The sequence below is a fragment of the Schistocerca gregaria genome, chromosome 8, assembly GCF_023897955.1.
Source record: "Schistocerca gregaria isolate iqSchGreg1 chromosome 8, iqSchGreg1.2, whole genome shotgun sequence".
Classification (NCBI taxonomy): Eukaryota; Metazoa; Arthropoda; class Insecta; order Orthoptera; family Acrididae; genus Schistocerca; species Schistocerca gregaria.
Window position 1 is genome coordinate 131,173,240 of NC_064927.1, and position 22,236 is coordinate 131,195,475.

At 42.3% G+C, this 22,236-nt stretch overlaps 1 protein-coding gene across 2 annotated transcripts in view; it reads left to right on the forward strand.

Annotated features, from left to right (window-relative positions):
* Positions 1 to 22,236, forward strand: part of LOC126284071 (calcium/calmodulin-dependent protein kinase kinase 1) — a 1,500,861-nt gene that overhangs the window by 1,472,667 nt on the left and 5,958 nt on the right. For both annotated transcript variants that reach the window (XM_049982700.1, XM_049982701.1), the window contains 3 exons: positions 6,182 to 6,375; positions 13,932 to 14,147; positions 21,545 to 21,712. In XM_049982700.1, coding sequence (XP_049838657.1) covers positions 6,182 to 6,375; positions 13,932 to 14,147; positions 21,545 to 21,712 — 578 coding nt within the window. The remainder of the gene's footprint in view (positions 1 to 6,181; positions 6,376 to 13,931; positions 14,148 to 21,544; positions 21,713 to 22,236) is intronic.

Consider the following 22,236-nt stretch of genomic DNA (forward strand, 5'->3'; position numbering starts at 1 on the left):
AACACAGTCATGAGAATAGTCAAAATATTGCAATATTTTTCATTAGACATTGTACCAAAGCTGTAAAACTGATTAGTTCCAAATCATAGAAAGACCTTTTTTTCAGTTATCACTCTTCTGACTGGTTTGATGCGGCTCACCACGAAGAATTCCTCTCCCGTGCCCTTGCAGCCACCGTCCTCAATTACTTGCTGGATGCATTCCAATATCTGTCTTCCTCTACAGCCTTTGCCCTCTACAGCTCCCTCTAGTACCACGGAAGACATTCCCTGATGTCTTAACAGATATCCTATCTCCTGTACCTTCTCCTTGTCGGTGTTTTCCACATATTCCTTTCTTCTCCGAGTCTGCGCAGAACCTCATCATTCCTTACCTTATCAGTCCACCTAATTTCCAATATTCGTGTGTAGCACCACATCTCAAGTGCTTCGATTCTCTTCAGCTCCGGTTTTCCCATAGTCCATGTTTCACAGCGATACAATGTTGTGCTCGAAACGTACATTCTCAGACATTTATTCCTCAAATTAAGGCCTACGTTTGTAACTAGTGGACTTCTTTTGGCCAGGAATGTCCTTTTCTGACAGTGGGAGACTGCTTTTAGTGTCCTCCTTGCTCCGTCCGTCATCGGTTATTTTCCTGCCTACTGGCAGTATTGCTTAACTTCATCTACTTTGTGACCATTAAGTCCCTCGTTGTTCTCATTTCTCATACTTCTCTTTACTTTCGTCTTTCTTCGGTTTACTCTCAATTCATATTCTGTACTCATTAGATTATTCATTCCATCCAGCAGATCTTGTAGTTATTCTTTACTCACACTGAAGATAGCAGTGTCTTCAAGGAATCATTGATATCCTTACACCTTGAATTTTAATTCTACTCGTAATATTAAGACTCTTGTTTCTTCTTCTATCACATCAGACAAATCTTCCCCCTCATAGAGGTCTTCTTTGTACTCTTTCCGCCTACCTGCTCTCTGTCCGCCGGAGTGGCCGAGCGGTTCTAAGCGCTACAGTCTGGAACCGCACGACCGCTACCGTCGCAGGTTCGAATAATGCCTCGGGCATGTTTGTGTGTGATGTCCTTATGTTAGTTAGGTTTAAGTAGTTCTAAGTTCTAGAGGACTGATGACCTCAGACGTTAAGTCCCATAGTGCGCAGAGCCATTTGAACTTACCTGCTCTCTCCTCTGCATTTAAGAGTGGAATTCCCGTTGCGTTCTTAATGTTACCACCCTTGCTTTTAATTTCACCAAAGGTTATTTTGACTTTCCTATACACTGAGTCAGTCCTTCCGACAGTCCTTCCTTTTTCGATTTCTTCACGTTTTTCATGCAGCCATTTCATCTTTGCATCCCTGCATTTCCTATTAATTTCAATCCTCAGCGATTTGTATTTCTGTGTTCCTGAATTTTCCTGAATATTTTTGTACTTTCTTCTTTCATCGTTCAGCTGAAGTATTTCTGATGTTAGCCATGGTTTCTTCGCAGTTACCTTCTTGGTACCTATGTTTTCTTTCAAACTTCATGATTGCCTTTTTTAGGGATATCCATTCTTCTTCAACTGTACTGCTATTGAGCCATTTCCTATTGCTGTATCTGTAGCCTTAGAGAACTTCAAGCGTATCTCGTCATTGCTTCGTACTTCCATATCCCACTTCTTTGTGTATTGATTCTTCGTGACTAATCTCTTAAACTTCAGCCCACTCTCCATCACTACTACGTTGTGATCTGAGTCTATATCTGCTCCTGGGTACTGCTTACAAACCAGTATCGGATTTCGGCGGAAACTTTGTCTGATCATTATGAAATCTAGCTGAACGTCTATCACTCGGCCTTTTACAAGTATACTTCCTCCTTCTCTGAATCTTGAAAAGAGTATTCGCTATTATTAGCTGAAATGTACTACAAAACTCATTTAGTCTTTCTCCTCTCTCATTCCTTGTCCCAAGCCCATATTCTCTCTTAACCTTCCCTTCTACTCCTTCCCCTACAGCTGCATTCCAATCCCCCATAACTGTTAGGTTTTCATTTCCCTTTACGTACTGTTTTCGATATCCTCATCTTCAGCTTGCGACGTCGGCATGTATAAGTGAACTGTCCTTGTTGGTATTGATTTGCTGCCGACTCTGATAGGAACAGCCATATCCCTGAACTGTTCACAGTAACACACTCTCTCCCCTTCGTTCCTATTCATAACGAATCCTGCTCCCGTTATACTATTTCCTGCTGCTGTTGATATCACCCTGTACTCATCTTATCATAAATCCTTGTCTTCTTTCCATTTCAGTTCAACGACCCCTATTACATCTAGGTTGAGCCTTTTCTTTTCCCTTTTCAGGTTTTCTAGCATCCCTACCACGTTTAATCTTCTGACATTCCACCGCCCGACTCGTACAATGTTATCCTTTCGTTGGAACATTTTTGTCGTGATCACCTCCTCCTTGAAATAGCAATGATATTCCATGGAACATGCACATAACTAATCAAAACTGCTCACAGAAATAATGGTCCGCAAGTGAAAAGCTTCACAGTGCTTTTTTTTGTCACAAAAAGATGTCGGATTAAGCCTCCTTTCGTATCGTCGGGAAGACTCTGCCAAAAGGGGAAGTGATCATGAGATAAAGGTGAACCGGCAGAGTAGCTATAAAGCCTCAGAAGCGAAATGAAGATGCTGAATGTAACATAGCAGGGACAAGTGAAGTGAAGTGGATGGAATGCTGTGATTCCTTTTTTTCAGCCGAATGTAGGGTAATATTAATTTCATCATAAAATGGCTTAACAGGAGTAGGATTCGTTATAAATATGAATGATATGAAAGAGTGATTTACTGTGAACAGTTTTCGTCCTGTAAGATTTCTCTAGTACTATAGACGTTATTTTCTGTTGTCCCAAACAACATCCCACTACCGTTTTCCATACGGAGCACCCTTCTCTCTTAATTGCCTTTCCTTGCGCTCACCAAAGGTGCCCATCGTCGGCGAGTTTGAGTGCTTCAGTTAAATTAAAACGTCATGCTCCGACAAAGGGTGATTCATAATCTTCTCTCCTTTGTAGCAAGGAAGAACGTAATAGAGAAATAAGTGGCAGGAAATAAAATTGTAATTGCTCCTCAGAGTTCACGTGCCGTGGCGAGAATTCCTTTTTGAGGACTGAAACCTTCATTATGTGTAGCAGGAGTAGAATGTGGTTTCTTCATAATGCAAATTTATATACAAATAACTTGACGTGCTGTTCTTCTTAAAGCAAAATAACAGAACGAAGGACAGAACACAGTTGCCAGCAGATTGTTGATCTGACAGTCTGTCATTAGAGTTTAAAGCCTGGAGTTACTTAGGTTCAGACGGAAAAATAAAATATTCATTAGACGCTATACAAAAATGGTAATCGTTATCAAAGCACTTCGTCGAAAACATTTTACTGTGGATAGCAACGTAATTATTATAGTTATATATTAACACCTTCAGCTGCTGACTGACGTTGATATGTGTTCACAGGGACAGGTGAAAATGTGTGCACCGATCGGGACTCGAACCTGCGATATCCTGCTTACATAACAGACGCTCAATCCACATTTTTTAATCTCATTTTCTTCGCGTTTTGTTCGTTGCATCTTCTCGGGGCGGACGTCGTAAGACATCCGTTTAAGTTCGTTGTTGATCGATTAACTCAGTTTTATGTTATTACAGAGGGCAGCTAACCCTCTGACCGAACACGCTGAGCTACCGTGCCGGCAGTCTATCTGAGCCACCGAGAGCACAGAGGACAGTGCGACTGCAGGGACTATCTCGCGCACGCCTCCCGCGAGACCCACATTCTCACCTTATGTGTCCACACACTACATTCATAATGTCCCTATCCAATATACTCATTACCTGTGGAAGACATTCTTACCAAGTCTCGTAAGAGTTCGGGTAATATGTGTGCATCTAGACAGAAGAGGGAGGTCATGGCTGGTATGGCCAGAACTATATACATGTCCGAAAGAACAGACACCATATCCATATAAGTATATAGCAACATAATTGTCCTGGCCTCTTCTTACAGTCAGTTTCCACACCATTCTACAGAGAACATCCTCATTTCTTACATTACAAGTCCACTTAACTTCCAGTACTTTTCTGTAACACTAAATGCTTCGATCTCTTCTGGTAGTCCCTACTCCGGCCTATGTTTGATACTAATAGACTTTTTCTTTAGAGAGTATTGTTCTCTTTACTTATGCCAGTCTCCTTCTTATACCCTCCTTATTTCGTCCGCCATGCATTATTTTGCTGGTCATCAGGGCTCAATTCGAAGCGCTACTCGTCTCTGAAGACAATTCCTTTCCAGTCAATGAGATTCTAGGCCGAAGACTTATCTGTAGATGCTCCAGGCAGCGGTGGGAAATCACCCTGATTGGTGCCAGCCATACATCCCGACAACCAAGAGCGATGGTTTGGGTGCCATTCCTTTACATAGCAGTACCCCTTTGGTTGTCGTTCGCGGTACCTTTACAGCAGAGTGGTGCGCCGATGATATTCTACGCCGCGTTTTGTTACCATTCATGGCAAGCCGTTCTGGACGTACATTTCAGGAAGATAATTTGCGCCTTCACATGGCGAAAGTTTCTACTTCTAGTTTTGGTTTCTTCCAAACTCTATCTTGGCCAGCAAGTTAGACGGATCTCTCCCAAACTGAGAACGTTTGGAGCATTATGGGCGGGGCCCTCCAACCGTGTCGGGATTTTGACAATCTAAAGCGCCAATTAACAGAATCTGGCCCGATATCGGTCAAGAGGACTTAACAGTAACTCTACCGATCAATGCGTAAGGGCCTGAGGTATAACAGCGCGTTGTTGACTTGCTCAATTTGTGAAGCTCTTTCTCTTGAATAAATCATCCACTTCTTCTGCAACTGTAAATTGGACATGACAGCTACCGATTTCTATCCCATTCGAATAATCCCTTCGTCGTGCGTCGGTATTTTACCATGTTGCGCATTTTATATTTATATTTTATTTATTATTGATAGTTAAAGACATATCTGAAAAGCTAAAACAGACCATAGAATTCACATTTTCATGGAAATAATAATTGTGTATGTTAATTATTTATTCTTGCTACTTATTAAAAATACTAATACTGAAACTACAAAACCACAAACCAATTAATCACTTACCCAACTAGTAATAGAACTGGTAGTACTACAAAAGTTGTATTAGTAGTTGAGTAACTGGTTAAAGACTCAATTGTCGTTTTGTAGCCGTAGCATTAGCATATTTATAGTGTTAGCATCCATACACCGACCACTATTCTTACTTTTGGTCGATATTTGTTCCTGTTAGAAAACAACCTTCATTTCATTATATTTGGGAATTTCGTGACTTGTCATCTTCTCCATATGTCCTAAGCAACGTATTCCATGAATGTGATGTGTGTGATTTACCTCAAAAACAGTGGGTTTATCATGATTTTGAGCAGTAAACACACCAAACACAAAATTACTTACCGCCAAGAGAAATCACGCTAATGCCTTCTAAGAACGCCTCTTGCCTTGATAATGACTTCGACTGGGAGAGAGAAAGAGCCCTCTATTAACCTGGTAAATGCACAAAGATCCTTTCGAAAGATTTTACCGACTATTCGAACATTTTGTTCGACTCGGACTGCCTATGACGCTCTATCTTCACGGAACTTCACATACCACTTAAAAGCATTTTCACGACTCATTTCTTCACTATCATAAACAGTTTTTATCATTTCAGAAGTGTCTGTGGAACTTTTACCCAATTTAAAACAAAACTTATTTTTCGCGTGTTGCTCCTTTGCTCACTTCCCGGCTGATGTTCAAAACACACATTTAAAGTTACCGTTGTTACGGAAGTCTGTGATGCCAGTGCTGTTAAATCTAAAACGATAGGTAGTCGAAATACCACGGTGGTCAATTCATGTTTCCGTTCACAGATGGCGCTAGTAGTTATGCGAATGTAAAATACGGGCGGTGTGCAATCGCCTGGCATTCACGGTTATGACCTCCGTCAACTGTGGAGGATCATGTAACCACGTGGCACCGATTCACTAACTTTGGAAAAAATGGACCAGCATGATCTCTGAAGAGAGTGCCAAATACTTAATCTGATGTCGTGACTTGTTTCTTTTGAGGGTGAGTGACGTCACGGGGGCTGAAGGGCGGGTCCATGTTGCAGTGCACTACCAGCGCATCGTGCACCGCGACATCAAGCCGTCCAACCTGCTGCTGGGCGAGGACGGGCGCGTGCAGATCGGCGACCTGGGCGTCTGCAACGAGTTCGACGGCGCCGACGCGTCGCTCAGCAGCACTGCTGGCACGCCTGCCTTCATGGCGCCAGAGGCCATCACTGGCGCCAGTTTCAGCGGCAAGGTACGGTACGCTGCTGCAAGCGTCCACACGGACAGTGGGGAAAGGTCTTTCCCATTACTTCCATAAACATACATGATCTGTGTTTTTGGGCGCCCGAAAATACTGGCTTACCGGCAATACGATGTTGTGCACGAATGTAGCTTTCGCATGATTTGTCACAACCAAGCCACATAGTTGGATGAGTTTTAGACCACACATCGAACAGCTACAGGATAATACTGAAGATACCTGAAATAGAAATACACAACTAGACGGACAGAAATGGCACTTTTTAAAATGCCTTTCAGATTAAAACAGAGCACCGAACCGAGAACTGAACTCGAGACTTTCGCCTTTAGCAGGCTAGTGCACTACCAACTGAGCATCACAAGCACAGCTCACGATCTGTCCTCCCAGCTTTATTTTCACCAGAAGCTCGTATCCTACCTTCCATATCAGCACACTCCCCTGCGGAGTGAAATTTTGTATTGGAAGATAATAATTACTTTGAAGTCACAAACTTCATGATGGTCCTAAGGGCATTACCATAGATGGGACTTGATTCTTAAAAGAGCGTGTGTTCACCACCGACAGCAGTGAATGCTCTGCGATGTACTCCCATGCTGGGCACGAGGTTGGTGAGGAGTTCCTCCACCTGCACAGTTCACGACTGCTTGTTGATGATGTATGTGGACTCGCTGTAAAAGATCTCCCAACGCATCCCACACTTTCTTGCTGGAGTTTAAGCCAGGGGAGTGGCAGGCTGGTCCATTCACCAGATATCCTCTGGTTCAAAGAGGTTGTCCACCTGTACAGTTCGATATGGTCGCCCATTGCCTTACACAAAAATTAAGTCATGGCCAAATGCACCTCCGGAAAAGCGTGTATGGAAGAGGGGTAGGACAGCGTCACACTTACCTTGGATGGTGAGTGTACCGTGTTCAAACATTTGGAGGTCAGTAGGCCCATGAAACATTATACGAGGGTCACTCCAAAAGAAATGCACACTATTTTTGTAAAAATACAGTTTCCATTCTGCATGTGTGAAAGTTTTACAATGTGTAGATACATCCTTCCCGCTTGGTTTCAAACTTAGTTCCACCTGTTCCCGTGAGTGGCGTCGTCACAGCATGTCTTCAAGATGGGTGCTACACTTGATGTTCGTTCAGAAGCAACGTGCTGTCATAGAATTCCTGTGCTGTAAAGACGACACAGTGGGAAACATCCACAAGAGGTTGAGAAAGGTTTATGGGGTTGCTTTTGTCGATCGCAGTACAGTTAGTCGGTGGGCAAGCAGGTCACGCGATGAAAGCGGGCACGGTAATATTGAGGATTGTCCTCACAGCGGCAAGCACCGTACTGCACACACGCCAGACAATGTACAGAGAGTTAACGAATTGGTGACTGCTGACAGACGCATCACAGTGAACGAATTGTCACGCTACGTTGGGATAGGGGAAGGAAGTGTCTACAGAATACCGAAAGTGTTGGCGTTAGAAAAGGTTTGTGCCAGGTGGGTTCCCAGGATGTTGACAGTGGCTCACAAAGAAACAAGAAAAACGGTATGCAGCGAACTTTTGGAACAGTACGAGAATGGGGGAAATGAATTTCTTGGGAGAACTGTGGCAGGTGATGAAACATGGCTCCATCATTTTTCATCAGAAACGTAGAGGCAATCAGTGGAGGGGCATCATGCAATTCACCCAAGGAAAAAAAATTCAAAACCACACCTTCTGCTGGAAAAGTTATGGCTAAGGTGTTTTTCGATTCCGAAAGACTCTTGCTTGAGGACATCATGCCAAGCAGAACCATCATAAACTCTGATGCATATGTGACGACACAGAAGAAACTTCAAGCTTGACTGAGTCGCGTTCGACCACATCGGCAAAAGCAGGATGTTTTGCTGTTGCACGACAATGCACGGCCACATGTCAGTCAAAAAACTATGGAAGTGATCACAAAACTCGGATGGTCAACACGGAAACACCCGCCTTACAGTCCTGACCTGGCTCCATGTGACTATGATATCTTTGGGAAACTGAAAGACTCTCTTCGAGGAACAAGGTTTGAAGATGATGACTCCTTTGTGCACGCTGCCAAACAGAGGCCCCAAGAGATTAGTCCAGAATTTTACCGTGCGGGTATACAGACGCTGGTTCCAAGATGGCGTAAGGCGTTGAGAGGGATGGAAATTATGTGGAGAAATGAAAATATTGTTCCTAAAGGACATATCTACACACTGTAAGACATTCGAAGATGTAGAATAAAATATGGATTTTAAACGTATAGTGTGCATTTCTTTTGGAGTGGCCCTCGTACTTCCCCAAACTATGGTACCTCTACCACCACAACGATTGTGATCGACAATGCTGGACTTACCATCGTATAGCGGAAGGTGGCAACATGTAATGCACCCATGAACATTGTTGAACATGCTAGTTCTGGTGGTCCAGGTATTACGGGGTGGAGAAGAACAGTGTTGCATGAGAGTACTAACTTCGAGATCATTGAACACGGTACATTCAACGTTCCTGTGACTGCACTCCTCCCTCATGTGAGGCTTTTCAGAGGTGTGTTGTACTTTGACTTCCATAAAGGTGACGACGTGTGACGGTGTCGAACAGCGCAGATGGAGCAGGTGTCGGAACGAGATGGTATCCGGTAAATGGATTGACCTCCCCATCACCCCCGACTTAAATCCCATTGTTCACGTGTGGGATGCGTTGGGGAGAAGCGTTGCATCACGTCCACATCCACCAATGGCCATGCAGCAGTAGTCATCGCATTGGTGGAGAAATGGAACACCGCACCACGAGAACTGGTTAGCGACTTTGTGGACAGCCTGGGAGCACGTAGCAAAGCATGCAGTGTCGTCCATGGGGACCGCACTCCATATAGAGAGCCTCGTCCCACCTTTTGTAATGTCAAAGAAACTATTATAAATCGTGGTGACTGCAGCGTAATTACTGTCTTTGAATAAAAGTGTCATTCCAGTTCGTCTCCTTGCCGATTTTTTTCCGTTAACTTCTGTACTTCACTGTAGCAGTTCTTTCTGTGTATAGTCCAAGTTAAATCGAACTGTGTTATTTGGCAGTGACATATCATGCGATAGTGCAATTCGTCTTTTAGTGTTGCACACCTTGTAGTGTTCCATTCTTCTACATCTACATGGATACTCTGCAAATCACATTCAAGTGCCTGGCAGAGGATTCATCGAACCACTTCACAATACTGTATTATTGTAATCCCGTATAGCGCGCGGAAAGAATGAACACCTATGTCTTTCCTTACGAGCTCTGATTTCCCTTATTTTATCGTGGTGATCGTTCCTCGCTATGTAGATCGGTGTCAACAAAACATTTTCGCATTCAGAGGAGAAAGTTGGTGATTGGAATTTCGTGAGAAGAATCCGTCGCAACGAAAAACGCCTTTCTTTTAATGATTTCCAGCCGAAATCGTGAATCATTTCTGTGACACTCTCTCCCATATTTCGCGATAACGTGCTGCCCTTCTTTCAACTTTCTCGATGTACTCCGTCAGTCCCATCTGGTAAGGATCCCACACCGCGCAGCAGTATTCTAAAAGGGGGCGGATAAGCGTAGTGTAGGCAGTCTCCTTAGTAGGTCTGTTACAGTTTCTAAGTCTCCTGCCCATAAAATGCAGTCTTTGGTTAGGCTTCCCCACAACGTTTTCTATGTGTTCCTTCCAATTTAAGTTGTTAGTAATTGTAATACCTAGGTATTTAGTTGAATTTACTATTTTTATATTAGACTGATTTATCGTGTAACCGAAGTTTAACGAGTTCCTTTTAGTACTCATGTGGATGATCTCACACTTTTCGCTATTTTGGGTCAACTGCAACTCTTCGCATCATTCCGATATTTATTCTAAACTGTTTTGCGATTTGTTTTGATCTTCTGATGACTTTATTAGTCGATAAGTGACAGCGTCATCTGAGAACAAGCGAAGACGGCTGATCAGATTGTCTCCAAAATCGTTAATATGGATAAGGAACAGCAAAGGGGCTATAACACTACCTTGGGGATCGCCAGAAATCGCTTCTCTTTTACTTGATGACTTTCCGTCAACTACTACAAACTGTGACCTCTCCTACAGGAAATCACAAATCCAGTCACATAACTGAGACGATATTGCATAAGCACGCAATTTAACTACGAGCCGCTTGTGTGGTACAGTGTCAAAAGCATTCCGGAAATCCAGAAATACGTACCGAATCTATCTGAAATCCATTGTCAATAGCACTCAACACTTCATGTGAATAAAGAGCTAGTTGTGTTTCACAGGAACGATGTTTTCTAAACCCTTTTATAGTACAGCATAAAGTTTTAATTGTCAAATCGAGAAATTAGAGACAAGTGTTTTTTTTTATTATTATTATTATTGAAGGGAAGTGTCCTCAAGTCCTGGTAGGCATTGCAATAGGCGCCACCACAGTATCTTATCACACCACTAGAACATCCAAAACAAAGCAGCGTAGCATTGATGGAGTGGAGTATCCTGTCGCAATTCGTTTTCTGCGGAAAGAGAATTATTGCAGCGGTGTGCTACGATACTGTGGTAGTAACAGTTGCAATATGTACAAAGGCTGCAGACCTGTACGATAGGATTTCAGGAAGTAAGTGTGGTGCACTGAGATACCACACAAGAAGACTATGCGACGGTTGGTACCAGAAATACAGTGAATGTCCGTGCACAGCGTGAACATCGCTGAGCACAAACCGATCACGCTGCCAGCGAGACTCACTTCCCCTGGAGCGGCAGCGTCACCGGGAAGAGCGACTCGCGTTTAAGTAACTGTGCAACAGCACAAGGGTCAGTTGCAAGTTATAAGTTTGAGTTTGGGAGCTCATGCAGAACGTTCGTCCTATCTTCTAATCAAGTCGTAGAGTGAGATAGAAGGAGTGGCCAATAAAGAGACAGAGGCTGGTCTCCAGTAGAAACAGAACAATGAACAGAATGATCATGTATGAACAGAGACCGACTGCCTACACATTTAACTGAGTACCGCTAGTTTCGAGCTGTTCTTCGAACAGTACATCAAGACAGAATATTAATTTTCTTCCGATTTAGTTCAGAGACCATTATTACACTACTGGCCATTAAAATTGCTACACCACAAAAAATGACGTGCTACAGACGCGGAATTTAACCGACAGAAAGAAGAGGCTTTGATATGTAAATGATTAGCTTCTCAGAGCATTCACACAAGGTTGGCGCCGGTGGCGACACCTACGACGTGCTGACATGAGGAAAGTTTCCAACCGATTTCTCATACACAAACAGCAGATGACCGTCGTTGCCTGGTGAAACGTTGTTGTGATGCCTCGTGTAAGGAGGAGAAATGCGTACCATCACGTTTCCGACATTGATAAAGGTCGGATTGTAGCCTATCGCGATTGCGGTTTATCGTGTCGCGAGATTGCTGCTCGCGTTGGTCGAGATCCAATGACTGTTAGCGAAATATGGAATCGTTGGTTCAGGAGGGTAATACGGAACGCCGTGCTGGATCCAAACGGCCTCGTATCACTAGCAGTCGAGATGACAGGCATCTTATCCACATGGCTGTAACGGATCATGCAGCCACGTCTCGATCCCTGAGTCAACAGATGGGGACGTTTTGCAAGACAACAACCATCTGCACGAACAGTTCGACGACGTTTGCAGCAGCATGGACTGTCAGCTCGGAGACCACACCTGCGGTTACCCTTGACGCTGCATCACAGACAGGAGCACTTGCTATGGTGTACTCAACGACGAACCTGGGTGCACGAATGGCAAAACGTCATTTTTTCGGATGAATCCAGGTTCTGTTTACAGCATCATGATGGTCGCATCCGTGTTTGGCGACATCGCGGTGAACGCACATTGGAAGCGTGTATTCGTCATCGCCATAGTGGCGTATCACCCGGCGTGATGGTATGGGGTGACATTGGTTACACACCTCGGTCACCTCTTGTTCGCATTGACGGCACGTTGAACATTGGACGTTGCATTTCAGGTGCGTTACAACCCGTGGCTATACCCTTCAATCGATCCCTGAGAAACCCTACATTTCAGCAGGATAATGCACCGCCACATGTTGCAGGTCCTGTACGGGCGTTTCTGGATACAGAAAATATTCGACTGCTGCCCTGGCCAGCACATTCTCCAGATCTCTCACCAATTGAAAACGTCTGGTCAATGGTGACCGAGCAATTGGTTCGTCACAATATGCCAGTCACTACTCTTGATGAACTGTGGTATCGTGTTGAAGCTGCATGGGCAGCTGTACCTGTATACGCCATCCAAGATCTGTCTGACTCAAAGCTCAGACGTATCAAGGTCGTTATTACGGCTAGAGGTGCTTGTTCTAGGTGCTGATTTCTCAGGATCTATGCACCAAAATTGTTTGAAAATGTAATCACATGTCATTTCTAGTAAAATATATTTGTCGAATGAATACCCGTTTATCATCTGCATTTCTTTTTGGTGTAGCAATTTTAATGTATCGAATTGTAGTTGACGCTGGACAGGCAGGTTGATCCTGCATTCTACAACTGCTGTAACTAGCATTACCAAAGTTGAGTACTATATTTTACTACTCACTATTCTGTGTTTCTTTGATTGTGTGTTTGCTGCCCCAGAGTCCACGCATCCGCATTTTATAAGCCCGATGGTGCGTTGCATGCCTGTGTAATACTGACTTTTAAATCGTTTTCTTGAAAGATAAACACCTGAATACTGTATATTTTCATTAGAGCTAGTGGGATGGAAGAGGAGGGACAGCACTCCATTCCTTCAAATGTTTCAAACGGTTCTAAACACTATTGGACTTGACACCTGAGGTCGTCAGTCCCCTAGACTTAGAACTACTTAAACCTAACTGACCTAAGGACATCACACACATCCATGCCCGAGTCAGGATTCGAACCTGCAACCTAGCAGCAGCATGGTTCCGGACTGAAGCTCCTAGAACCGCTTGGCCCCGTCCGACACCCCCTCCCCCCCCCCCCCCCCCCCCCCCCCCCCGCCCTCCCTTGGCCATAGGTATGAGTGGCCTTGGATTTCACCTGAGGTACAGCAACAGTCTCACACACGATGGATATGTTTACTGCAGGATGTCTAAAACGACGACGTCGCGCTGGTTTAACGCCTAAAACTGAACCGATTTTCTCAAATTTAACAATGTCTCATCACAGTTGACTTATTCGCTGCACTACGTTGATCAAACATACTCCAGAGTGTGCAAACAGTCTCTGCACAACATTCACCATATTTGTAATAAGTTTTCACCATGTAAATTTGATGATCCGCCGTGGAACGCTCCATTACTAACTTCAGAGATGGAACTCGTTCAATGTTCAGTGTTGCCGACGTACTAGGACAGAAATAGCGGGCGTTTCGATAGTTTCATTCTTCATGGAACACGCTTTACTTTCAGAAAGACTGCCAGATCTGACCACTGGATTAACATAGACTGGTCAGTAAATGGGTGCCTTTGTAGGGTCTGGATCTGGGTGAGATGGTGCCGTCGAGCTTTGCCACAGTGTACAGTGTTGGCGGTGGTGGTGTTGCAGGCGGTGGACATCTGGTCGATGGGTGTGACGCTGTACGCGTTTGTGTTCGGCGACGTGCCGTGGCGGGACGACAATGTGGTGGCGCTCTACCGCAAGATCCAGACGGAGCCCGTCCGCCTACCGCCCAGGCCGGCCATAAGCCAAGACCTGGCCGACCTCATCTGCCGCATGCTGCACAAGGACCCCGAGCAGCGCATCACCCTGCCACAGATCAAGGTGACGACTCTGCCCAACGCTCCCACACCTCTCATCCTCTCATCCTCTCTGCCTCCCTCCCTCCCCCCCTCTCCCCCTCCTTCTCTCTCTCAAACTCTCTCTCTCTCTCTCTCTCTCTCTCTCTCTCTTTCTCGTGTAAGCAATTATTCACTTTTGTTGACAAGATGGTAACCTCACTGCGGTTGTTTGGATATTAGATCCCAAATTTCCTTTCTCCAGCGCCACTTGTCTTTGGTATTATTGTATTCACCCTTAAGTTTTTATGCAGCTTATTACTTCCAACGCTTCTTACATGCACTTACACTTTCTATTATGCCTCACGACAATTCAGTTCGGAGGAGCACACCGCAGAACTGCAGAAACGCCTTAACAAATCTATATTTGCAATTCGAGTATTAGCAGACGTAGGCGACATAAAAATGGAAAAGCTTGCATACTTTGCCTACTTTCATTCCATAATGTCGTATGGTAAATATTTTGGGGTAACTCTTCAAGTCAAACAAAAGTTTTCAGAGTCCAAAAGCGTGTAATACGTATTATTTGTGGAGTAAATTCACGGACGTCCTGTAGAAACCTCTTCAAAGAACTGGGTATACTAACTCCTGCCTCTCAGTATATTTACTCCTTAATGAAATTTGTCCTAAATAATATATCTCTTTTTCCAACAAACAGCTCAGTTCATACATACAATACCAGGAACAAAAATGATCTGCACAAGGACTTAAAAGTACTTTCTTTAGCTCAAAAAGGGGTCCACTACTCAGGAACATTCATCTTCAATAATTTGCCAGCAAACATAAAAAATTTAGTTACAAATAAAGATCAGTTTAAAAGGAGCCTGAAAGACTTACTAGTGGTCAACTCCTCCTACTCCATTGACGAATAAAAAAATAATAATAATGGCCTGTTCCACAGCCACGAGGATCTCCTCAGCACAGATCTATGGAACGAAAAACTAATCTAAACTAATCTAATCGAATCATAGTTGTGTGAAAGTTTCGTTGCATTTGGTATTTCGTACTTTTCCTGCAACATGAGACAAATACATGTCTTTAGCTGATTAGCTCCAGTTCTGGCATGATGTCTACATGTGTTGTTTGGCTTCCCTGTACATCATTTTTGTACAGGCACTATGAATCATATGTGAGCAATTGCAAGCTCTTTATGTATTTATGGCTTCTATATTGTATTACATATTCTTATTGTATTTTCTTAATTCCACAACAATGTGCTTCATACAACTTACTTTTGACTTTTGCAAATAATGCAATAGTTAAAGGTATGTACGATTGTTTATCTTTTTTTTTCAAATTTAACTTTTCGCTCTGAAATCTTAACATTCTTATCTTACCTGTACTTATTTGAGGTGTATTTTTCTGTGTAGATTTCTGAAGAAGGGCACTATGTGCCTGTAACCGGTTAAGGAAATGAAGTTTCTTTTATGCAACTAGTATCTGATTATTTCAATAAATATTGCTACAGTTGCTGAAGATGAACAAAATACTAAATGTATACATTGCTTGACAAAAAAGGTGAAGCACCCAGAGGATGAGAAAGGAACAAAATGAAACTTCATAGGTTGAGACAATATGTGATTTCATTTAATGATTACAAAATTGAGTCAAAGTTACAAAGACCATGGCAGTAATAGCCCACTTTTCATTATGTTGCTTCCCCCAGCTTGAATCCACCCTCTGATTCAGTTGGGAATGGTGTCATAAAGACATTGTATACTCTCTTGAGGAAAACAGGCCAGTAAATGTTGAAACTGGTATGTTGTATTACAGGAACTGGCAATGTGATTGTGTTGATGTCTTGATGGTCACATACATGTTCTATTATAAACAGCTATGGATTGCTTGTTAGTCATCGGAGTACCTCAGCATCAGCAGACAGTTTATAGAGACATGTGCCATTTGTGAATCAGTTTTGTGTTGAAGCATGTCACCACAATACTACTGTATGAGAAGTAACATAAGGGGATGCAGTTTGTCTGTGGCATGCCTCTGCGCCATTAGAATTCCCCTGTCACTAGCAGCTGTGACCAGAAATAATAGCTCATGGCTCCCCACACCATGATGCTGAGAGGAACACTGCTGCCCCTCACCAGAACATTGAGAGAATTGGAACTCCTCTCCATGTCACAATCATGCTCATCAATGATCGTCATCCCGAGTAGTGCTGAATCACAAGTCATCTTTGAATACATGCTGCCATTCACCAGTGGTCCATTCTTCCTGGTTTCAGCACAACTTCAAACACAGTCATTTTCTGTTGTGGCATTAATGGCAGCCTACACATGGGGTGGTAATTTCTATGCGAGCTGTTGCTAGATTCCAACCAACAGTTAAGGATAACACAGAACGTTGCAAGGACTCCATTTCTTGTTCTCAGATGGCTGGTGCAGATGTGAATGTGTTATGGTGCGCTCAGTCACTGCGCGGTATGGTGATTCCCCCTTTTTGGTTAAACATGATTGACTGGAACATTGACACGAAGTATGCCTGCCCTTGCATTCCCTTGCAGTCCAATATGAAGCCATTGTCACATTTGTATGACCCATAAATCTGGGTATTGCAGGATTCGACCAGTTGGCCAAATGTAAATCCACAATGAGACCTTTGTCCAACTCTGTCAGGTGCTGTTAAAGATGTCTCAAACAAATATGTGGCATCTCCATGTCCATCATAGTGATCACTCAACATCTTATGCTCTTCATATCCTTTATATGCCCTATCACATTTGATAAGAACACAAAACAAGTGCAACAGAAATAAATTCTGGTGACTGTTCTACCTGTCCCAGAGAATGGCAGATCTAATCATTTACATACCCACATGTTCATGTGTACTACATTGCACTGACATGTGACCAGGTTTTCTTGGTGCTTCACTTATTTAGCCAGGCAGTGTAATTAGTGTTGCCTCTTAAAGTACAGTGAAAAACTATCAATACAAAAATGCTTAACAGGAAGAACTGGTTAACATGAAACAATGCTGTCATTCTTGCAAAATACTACCCATAAAAAATGAAAGACCTGAAAGGAAGACAAGTGATGAAATTTTACTGATTGTGCATACACAACCAAGTAGCAACAGTACAAAATTAAATTTGTAGATGATTTAGGGGTATACAGGACAAGAAATTTAGTACATAGAGCTGCTACATCTGGCAGCCTCTAAACCAGTTGGGCATGGAGCTGAACTGAACTTGGGTGTCACATATGGATATGACATTCCATGCACCTTCAATTATACACAAGGGTGTATAGTGGCCATCAATTGTTGGTATACCAGTATCATGGCAGACCATGACCAGATTTCAGTGTGTGAGAAATCTGGAGAATATTCTGTGTAAATTACAAGCAATAATAACCAGAGTCGATAGTGATGTGCACCCAGAGGCACTCCTATACAAGCACACAAAGATTTCACCAATAACGAGTCCTGTTGCCAACATTCGTTCTTCTGGTAGCCTTGGCAGATGAATATGTTCATTGTGATGCTGTTTTCAGAGCCAGGACTCATCTGAGAAGATGGTGTCTTACTACTCTTGTGTCCAGTGTGGTCATTGAATCTGGCATCCTGCATTGCTTGTCATGCCTGAAACATGTGGTGTGTCTATTGGTGAATATCGTTGGCCAGAAGCTGGTATGAAAGTTTATTTTCCCATTGTCATATCCCAGACATGCTGTATGAGTGATAAATCAGGGGACCAGACAGACCAGTCAAGGATTCTACATGCTTCTAGGCATTTGTGGCATGAGATGCACTGTCAGTGCAACTCCCTTTGTTTCTCTGTCAAAGGAAATCACTGCTTTACTCACCATGCTGACAGTCCTTGTTGATCCAAATGTCATCACATTATCCAGAGCACTTCTCCATATTCTTTTTATTTAGTGTAAAACCCTAAAGTTCATTTGCAGCAATATGCCATTCTGCTTTTCCGTCTGCCTTGCTCTTTGTTTCCAGATATGTAGAATATTCCAAATCAATCATAATTTAATGCATTTATGACATCCTCATCATCCTTCAGTAGCTCCAAATGTCCAGGGCTTCAAGCCATTTCCTCTTTTCTTTCCCTATTGTCCATATTTCACACCCAACCACACTTGAAATGCTTTCATGGTTCGTTTCCTTATTTCCATACTGGTGCTCCAACTAGAGAGTAAACTCTTTCTAAAATTAAATGATAAATCGTCTGCTGTGTTCTTGTCACAATTTCTTTTTTCGCTTCTATCATCTCCTGTTATCTTGCTTCACAAATCTTTATTCTCATACTGTATCAATTACAGAAAATTGTTTCCATTGTGCTGAGGACCTTTTCTAAATCATCTTTCATCTCTGTGACTCTCCAGTACCTTATTCAGTAGCGGGATCCTGACCAGTGCGAAGAGCAATATTGTGGAATGATGAACCAGTCTTGATTGGCCATAGTAACTTTGTTGTCAAATTTTGATCCATGTGTCTACACATTTCTCCTTTTTCTCACAAATGAACAACATTTAAATACAATTTCTGAATGAGAAACTTGTAATGCAATCTTACCATACGTGTATGTCATTACATCTGCCTACTTTGTCCAAAATGGCTACATACAGTCACTTGTTTTCTGCAAACAAATTAGATCTCACAATACTTCCCTGTCAGGTATATGTGGAAAAGAGTTGATAGACTTAAGAAAACAAATTGGTATTGAATCTTCTGTAAATACAGGCCAAGAAAAGGAATGTGATAGTGTTAAAAAGTGTTTGAAGTGAAGCTAATCAAACTATGATATCAATAATAGATTTGTTGCAATTGATGTTGCTTACAGTAATTTCACAATAATATGTGATTAATATCTTTAACAACTATGAAACTGCTTTATTTTACTGCAGCTTACTCAACAAAACCTTATGGTTTACAAATACAAATGCTTCATTCACCTTTGAGGATATTTACCCAAAATGAGTGTCATCAAAGCTAAAAAAATAAATACATAAGTAATTAAAAATAGTTAGGCAAGTATCACCATGTCCAAGGAAGGATCAATTACATGTAGGGTAATAATCTATAAGGATGCAGTTCTCATAGATGTGAAGGGCTATCCTTATCTTTTATTGAGAAAGGTTTAAAACCTCAATGTTTTACTTGTAGAAACATAATGAGGTGCTAATAGGTCAGGAGACAGTGGATTTACATTCACTTAGTAAAGACTTCATGAAGGAAAACATTCTGATATCCTGATTGTGAAGGGTAGGCCAGACAATAATACTGACACAGATCCTGGGTTCATTGTAGAGCGTGGCCTCCTAAAGACAGCACCAGCAGCAAGACGTACCAGTGTTGAGTTTGTATCTTTTTAAGATTCCATGACCAATAAGGTGCCATGACCAGCCTCATTTCAGCTCTTCTGTTAGGAGAGTTAATTTAGAGTTGGAACAACTGCTTATGTCGGGTTCTGGGTCAGAGCAGTCTGACCAGAGTGACCAGTTGTGGTTTTGTGTGCAGGAGTCATGCCTACATGTGTGAACGTTGTTCTTTCTTTTCTGAAGATGGTTTTGGCCAAGAGCTCAGTGTCTGACAATCGATTTTCTGGGCCAGTCTGCAACTTGGCATATCTTTGTGCTGAGTAGCAATCTATCCTTTTCGCAGTTGTTAATATTCTGACCTGGACTTTCCATTCCTTAAATCTACATTTATTAGTATGTATTGGAGGGAAGCAAAAGGAGTCCTTTATTACCTCATGTGTACTATGAATTAGGCATTGTGTTCAACAAAGAAGATTTTAAAGATTGGCATGTAACTGATTTGATTGACTCAAATTTTGCAGATGCTTTAACTACTAGGTTGTTACAATAGGAGAGTCCTCATCCATTGGAGAAAATAATTATTTTTTTTTTCATAACCAGAGTTCTGTTACCCTGCTCGCAAAGTCTTGTAGTATATTCTAGATCAAAATGTGTTCATGCTGAAGCACATTTTATTACTGAATGTGTCAAAACAAATGGGCCTGTTGTTAAGCACTTGCACTGAAAGGGAACACCTGCTGAGATATTAGTTAAACCACTTGCTAGGGAACAAGGAATGTAACTTATTGACAAGTTGAAATTGTCACCAGGTTATGTAGTAGTGTTGCTACATTGGTAATCTGACAGCTTACTTCATTTCTGATGTAACTATATACGAGTTTATAGACCTTTTTTGTTGTAGTTCATTTGTCATCTGTTTAAGTGATGTAATGTTGATGTGTGAGTATAAGTATAATGAATTACATAATCATTGTTTATCCACACCATAATAAGCACCAGCACATTCTAACAAACTGTCATGAGTGGTGAACACCATTGGTTAAATCTGTCAGAGCAGCATCTTGTTTTAGGGTAGGAGAGAAGAGAAAAAATAAAGTTTTGAGAGAGGCTAGGATTAAAACAAACATTCAGTTTGAGAAAGAATCTAAACAGTGTAATTCCAAAACACTGCATTGGCGCAATAGAGCACTTTCTGTCATGTGCCTCAGTATAAATTGCTAAATGGTTTTGAGACATGTCTACTGCAGATGAGCTTTAGTGAATTTTTGGAAAGCTGGAATTGCTGAAAGAAACTGTAAACGTACTGGATCTGTCAGCTTCTGTACAAGCTTGTGCTGCAACTTTAGCTGTTGTTTCCAGAGCTTGAAATCCCTTGTCATTCCTTGTTGGAACTCTCAGCAAAGTAGCCTGACAAGTAGTAGTCCAGCACAGTGTGGAATGCAGTTCCTGAAAAGTTCTTATTGTCACTGTTGTAAGTGTTCTTCCACAACAGAGATTTGATTGAGCACAAATTACGTACAAATAAATCACAGAAAGTAATAACTCTTCATGATAAGGGAAATAATGAACATGAAACTTGTGGAAGTGGAGACCTCTCATCTAACACAGTACTCTGCTAGTAAGTTGAATAACTCACAAATTAGTGCAGGAGAACACTGATGGTAGGCTCAATTGAGGAGCACTCACATATGAGCCACACTCTCAGTTCACCCACATTTCTTCCGTTTGTTCTCTGAAAATACAGCTTTTGATTGCACAGTAAGTGAAAGCAGTTCTGCATTAGGCAGGTAGCAAGTGTGTGCTAGCCAGACACTGACACTAGATAAAAACAAAGTCCAAATAACAGTCCAGGAGAAAACTGGATGGCACAGGTTCATCATCAACAGGTACACAAGAGAACTTTCAGTTAACTTCAGCTGGTAGTGGCAAGTTCTGCTACATGACTTCGTAACAGATTATGTATCCTTCCATGCTACCAATCAGATGTATGCATAATTATGTTGACAAATTTATTCATATGGCCAGCAGGATTACAAGAAATATGGTAAGCCTCTTGTACTTTATATTTATGAACTGATTTTAACTTGTAGCCTTGATGCAACAGGAGCACCCCTGGGTGACAGCACATGGGAAGAGCCCCCTTCCAACCGAGGAGGAGAACTGTCAGCTGGTCGAGGTCACCGAGGAGGATGTACTGCGTGTCGTGCAGTCCATCCCCAGGCTTGACACGCTCATCCTTGTCAAGACTATGCTCAAGAAGCACTCCTTCCAGGCAAGTATGCCTTCCATTCTCTTATGGCTTCCTCATTGAGTCTGAATAACAGAAAAGGCTATAGGAATGTTGTATGAGCCACTGTCCATCAGGCCACCATTAGTGAATGACAGAATGAGTTTTCCAAAAAAAAATATACTTCTTAGCTATGTATATAACTCAAATTGAATTCACAAAAATCTTTTGTTGGAGAGGGTGAGCAGCACTTGATGGTCAACCCTTTAACTGCTCTGGACACGTTAATGCATGTGCCTTTGTACCTGTCCCTGTGTGCTCTGAACATGTTTACACACACCACCAGTCCTTCTACCTAGTACTCTGAGCATGTCTATGCAAGTAGAAAGACTGGTGGCATGCATAAACATGTTCAGAGCACGCAGGGATAGGTACAAAGCCATGCGCGTTAACACATCCAGCGTAGTTAAGCAGTTAAATAATGTTTTCAAATATGAAAATCTGAGCTGTAATCTGTGTAGAAGCTGTTACCAGATGCTTGAATGATAGACTGTCATTAGTATGCACTA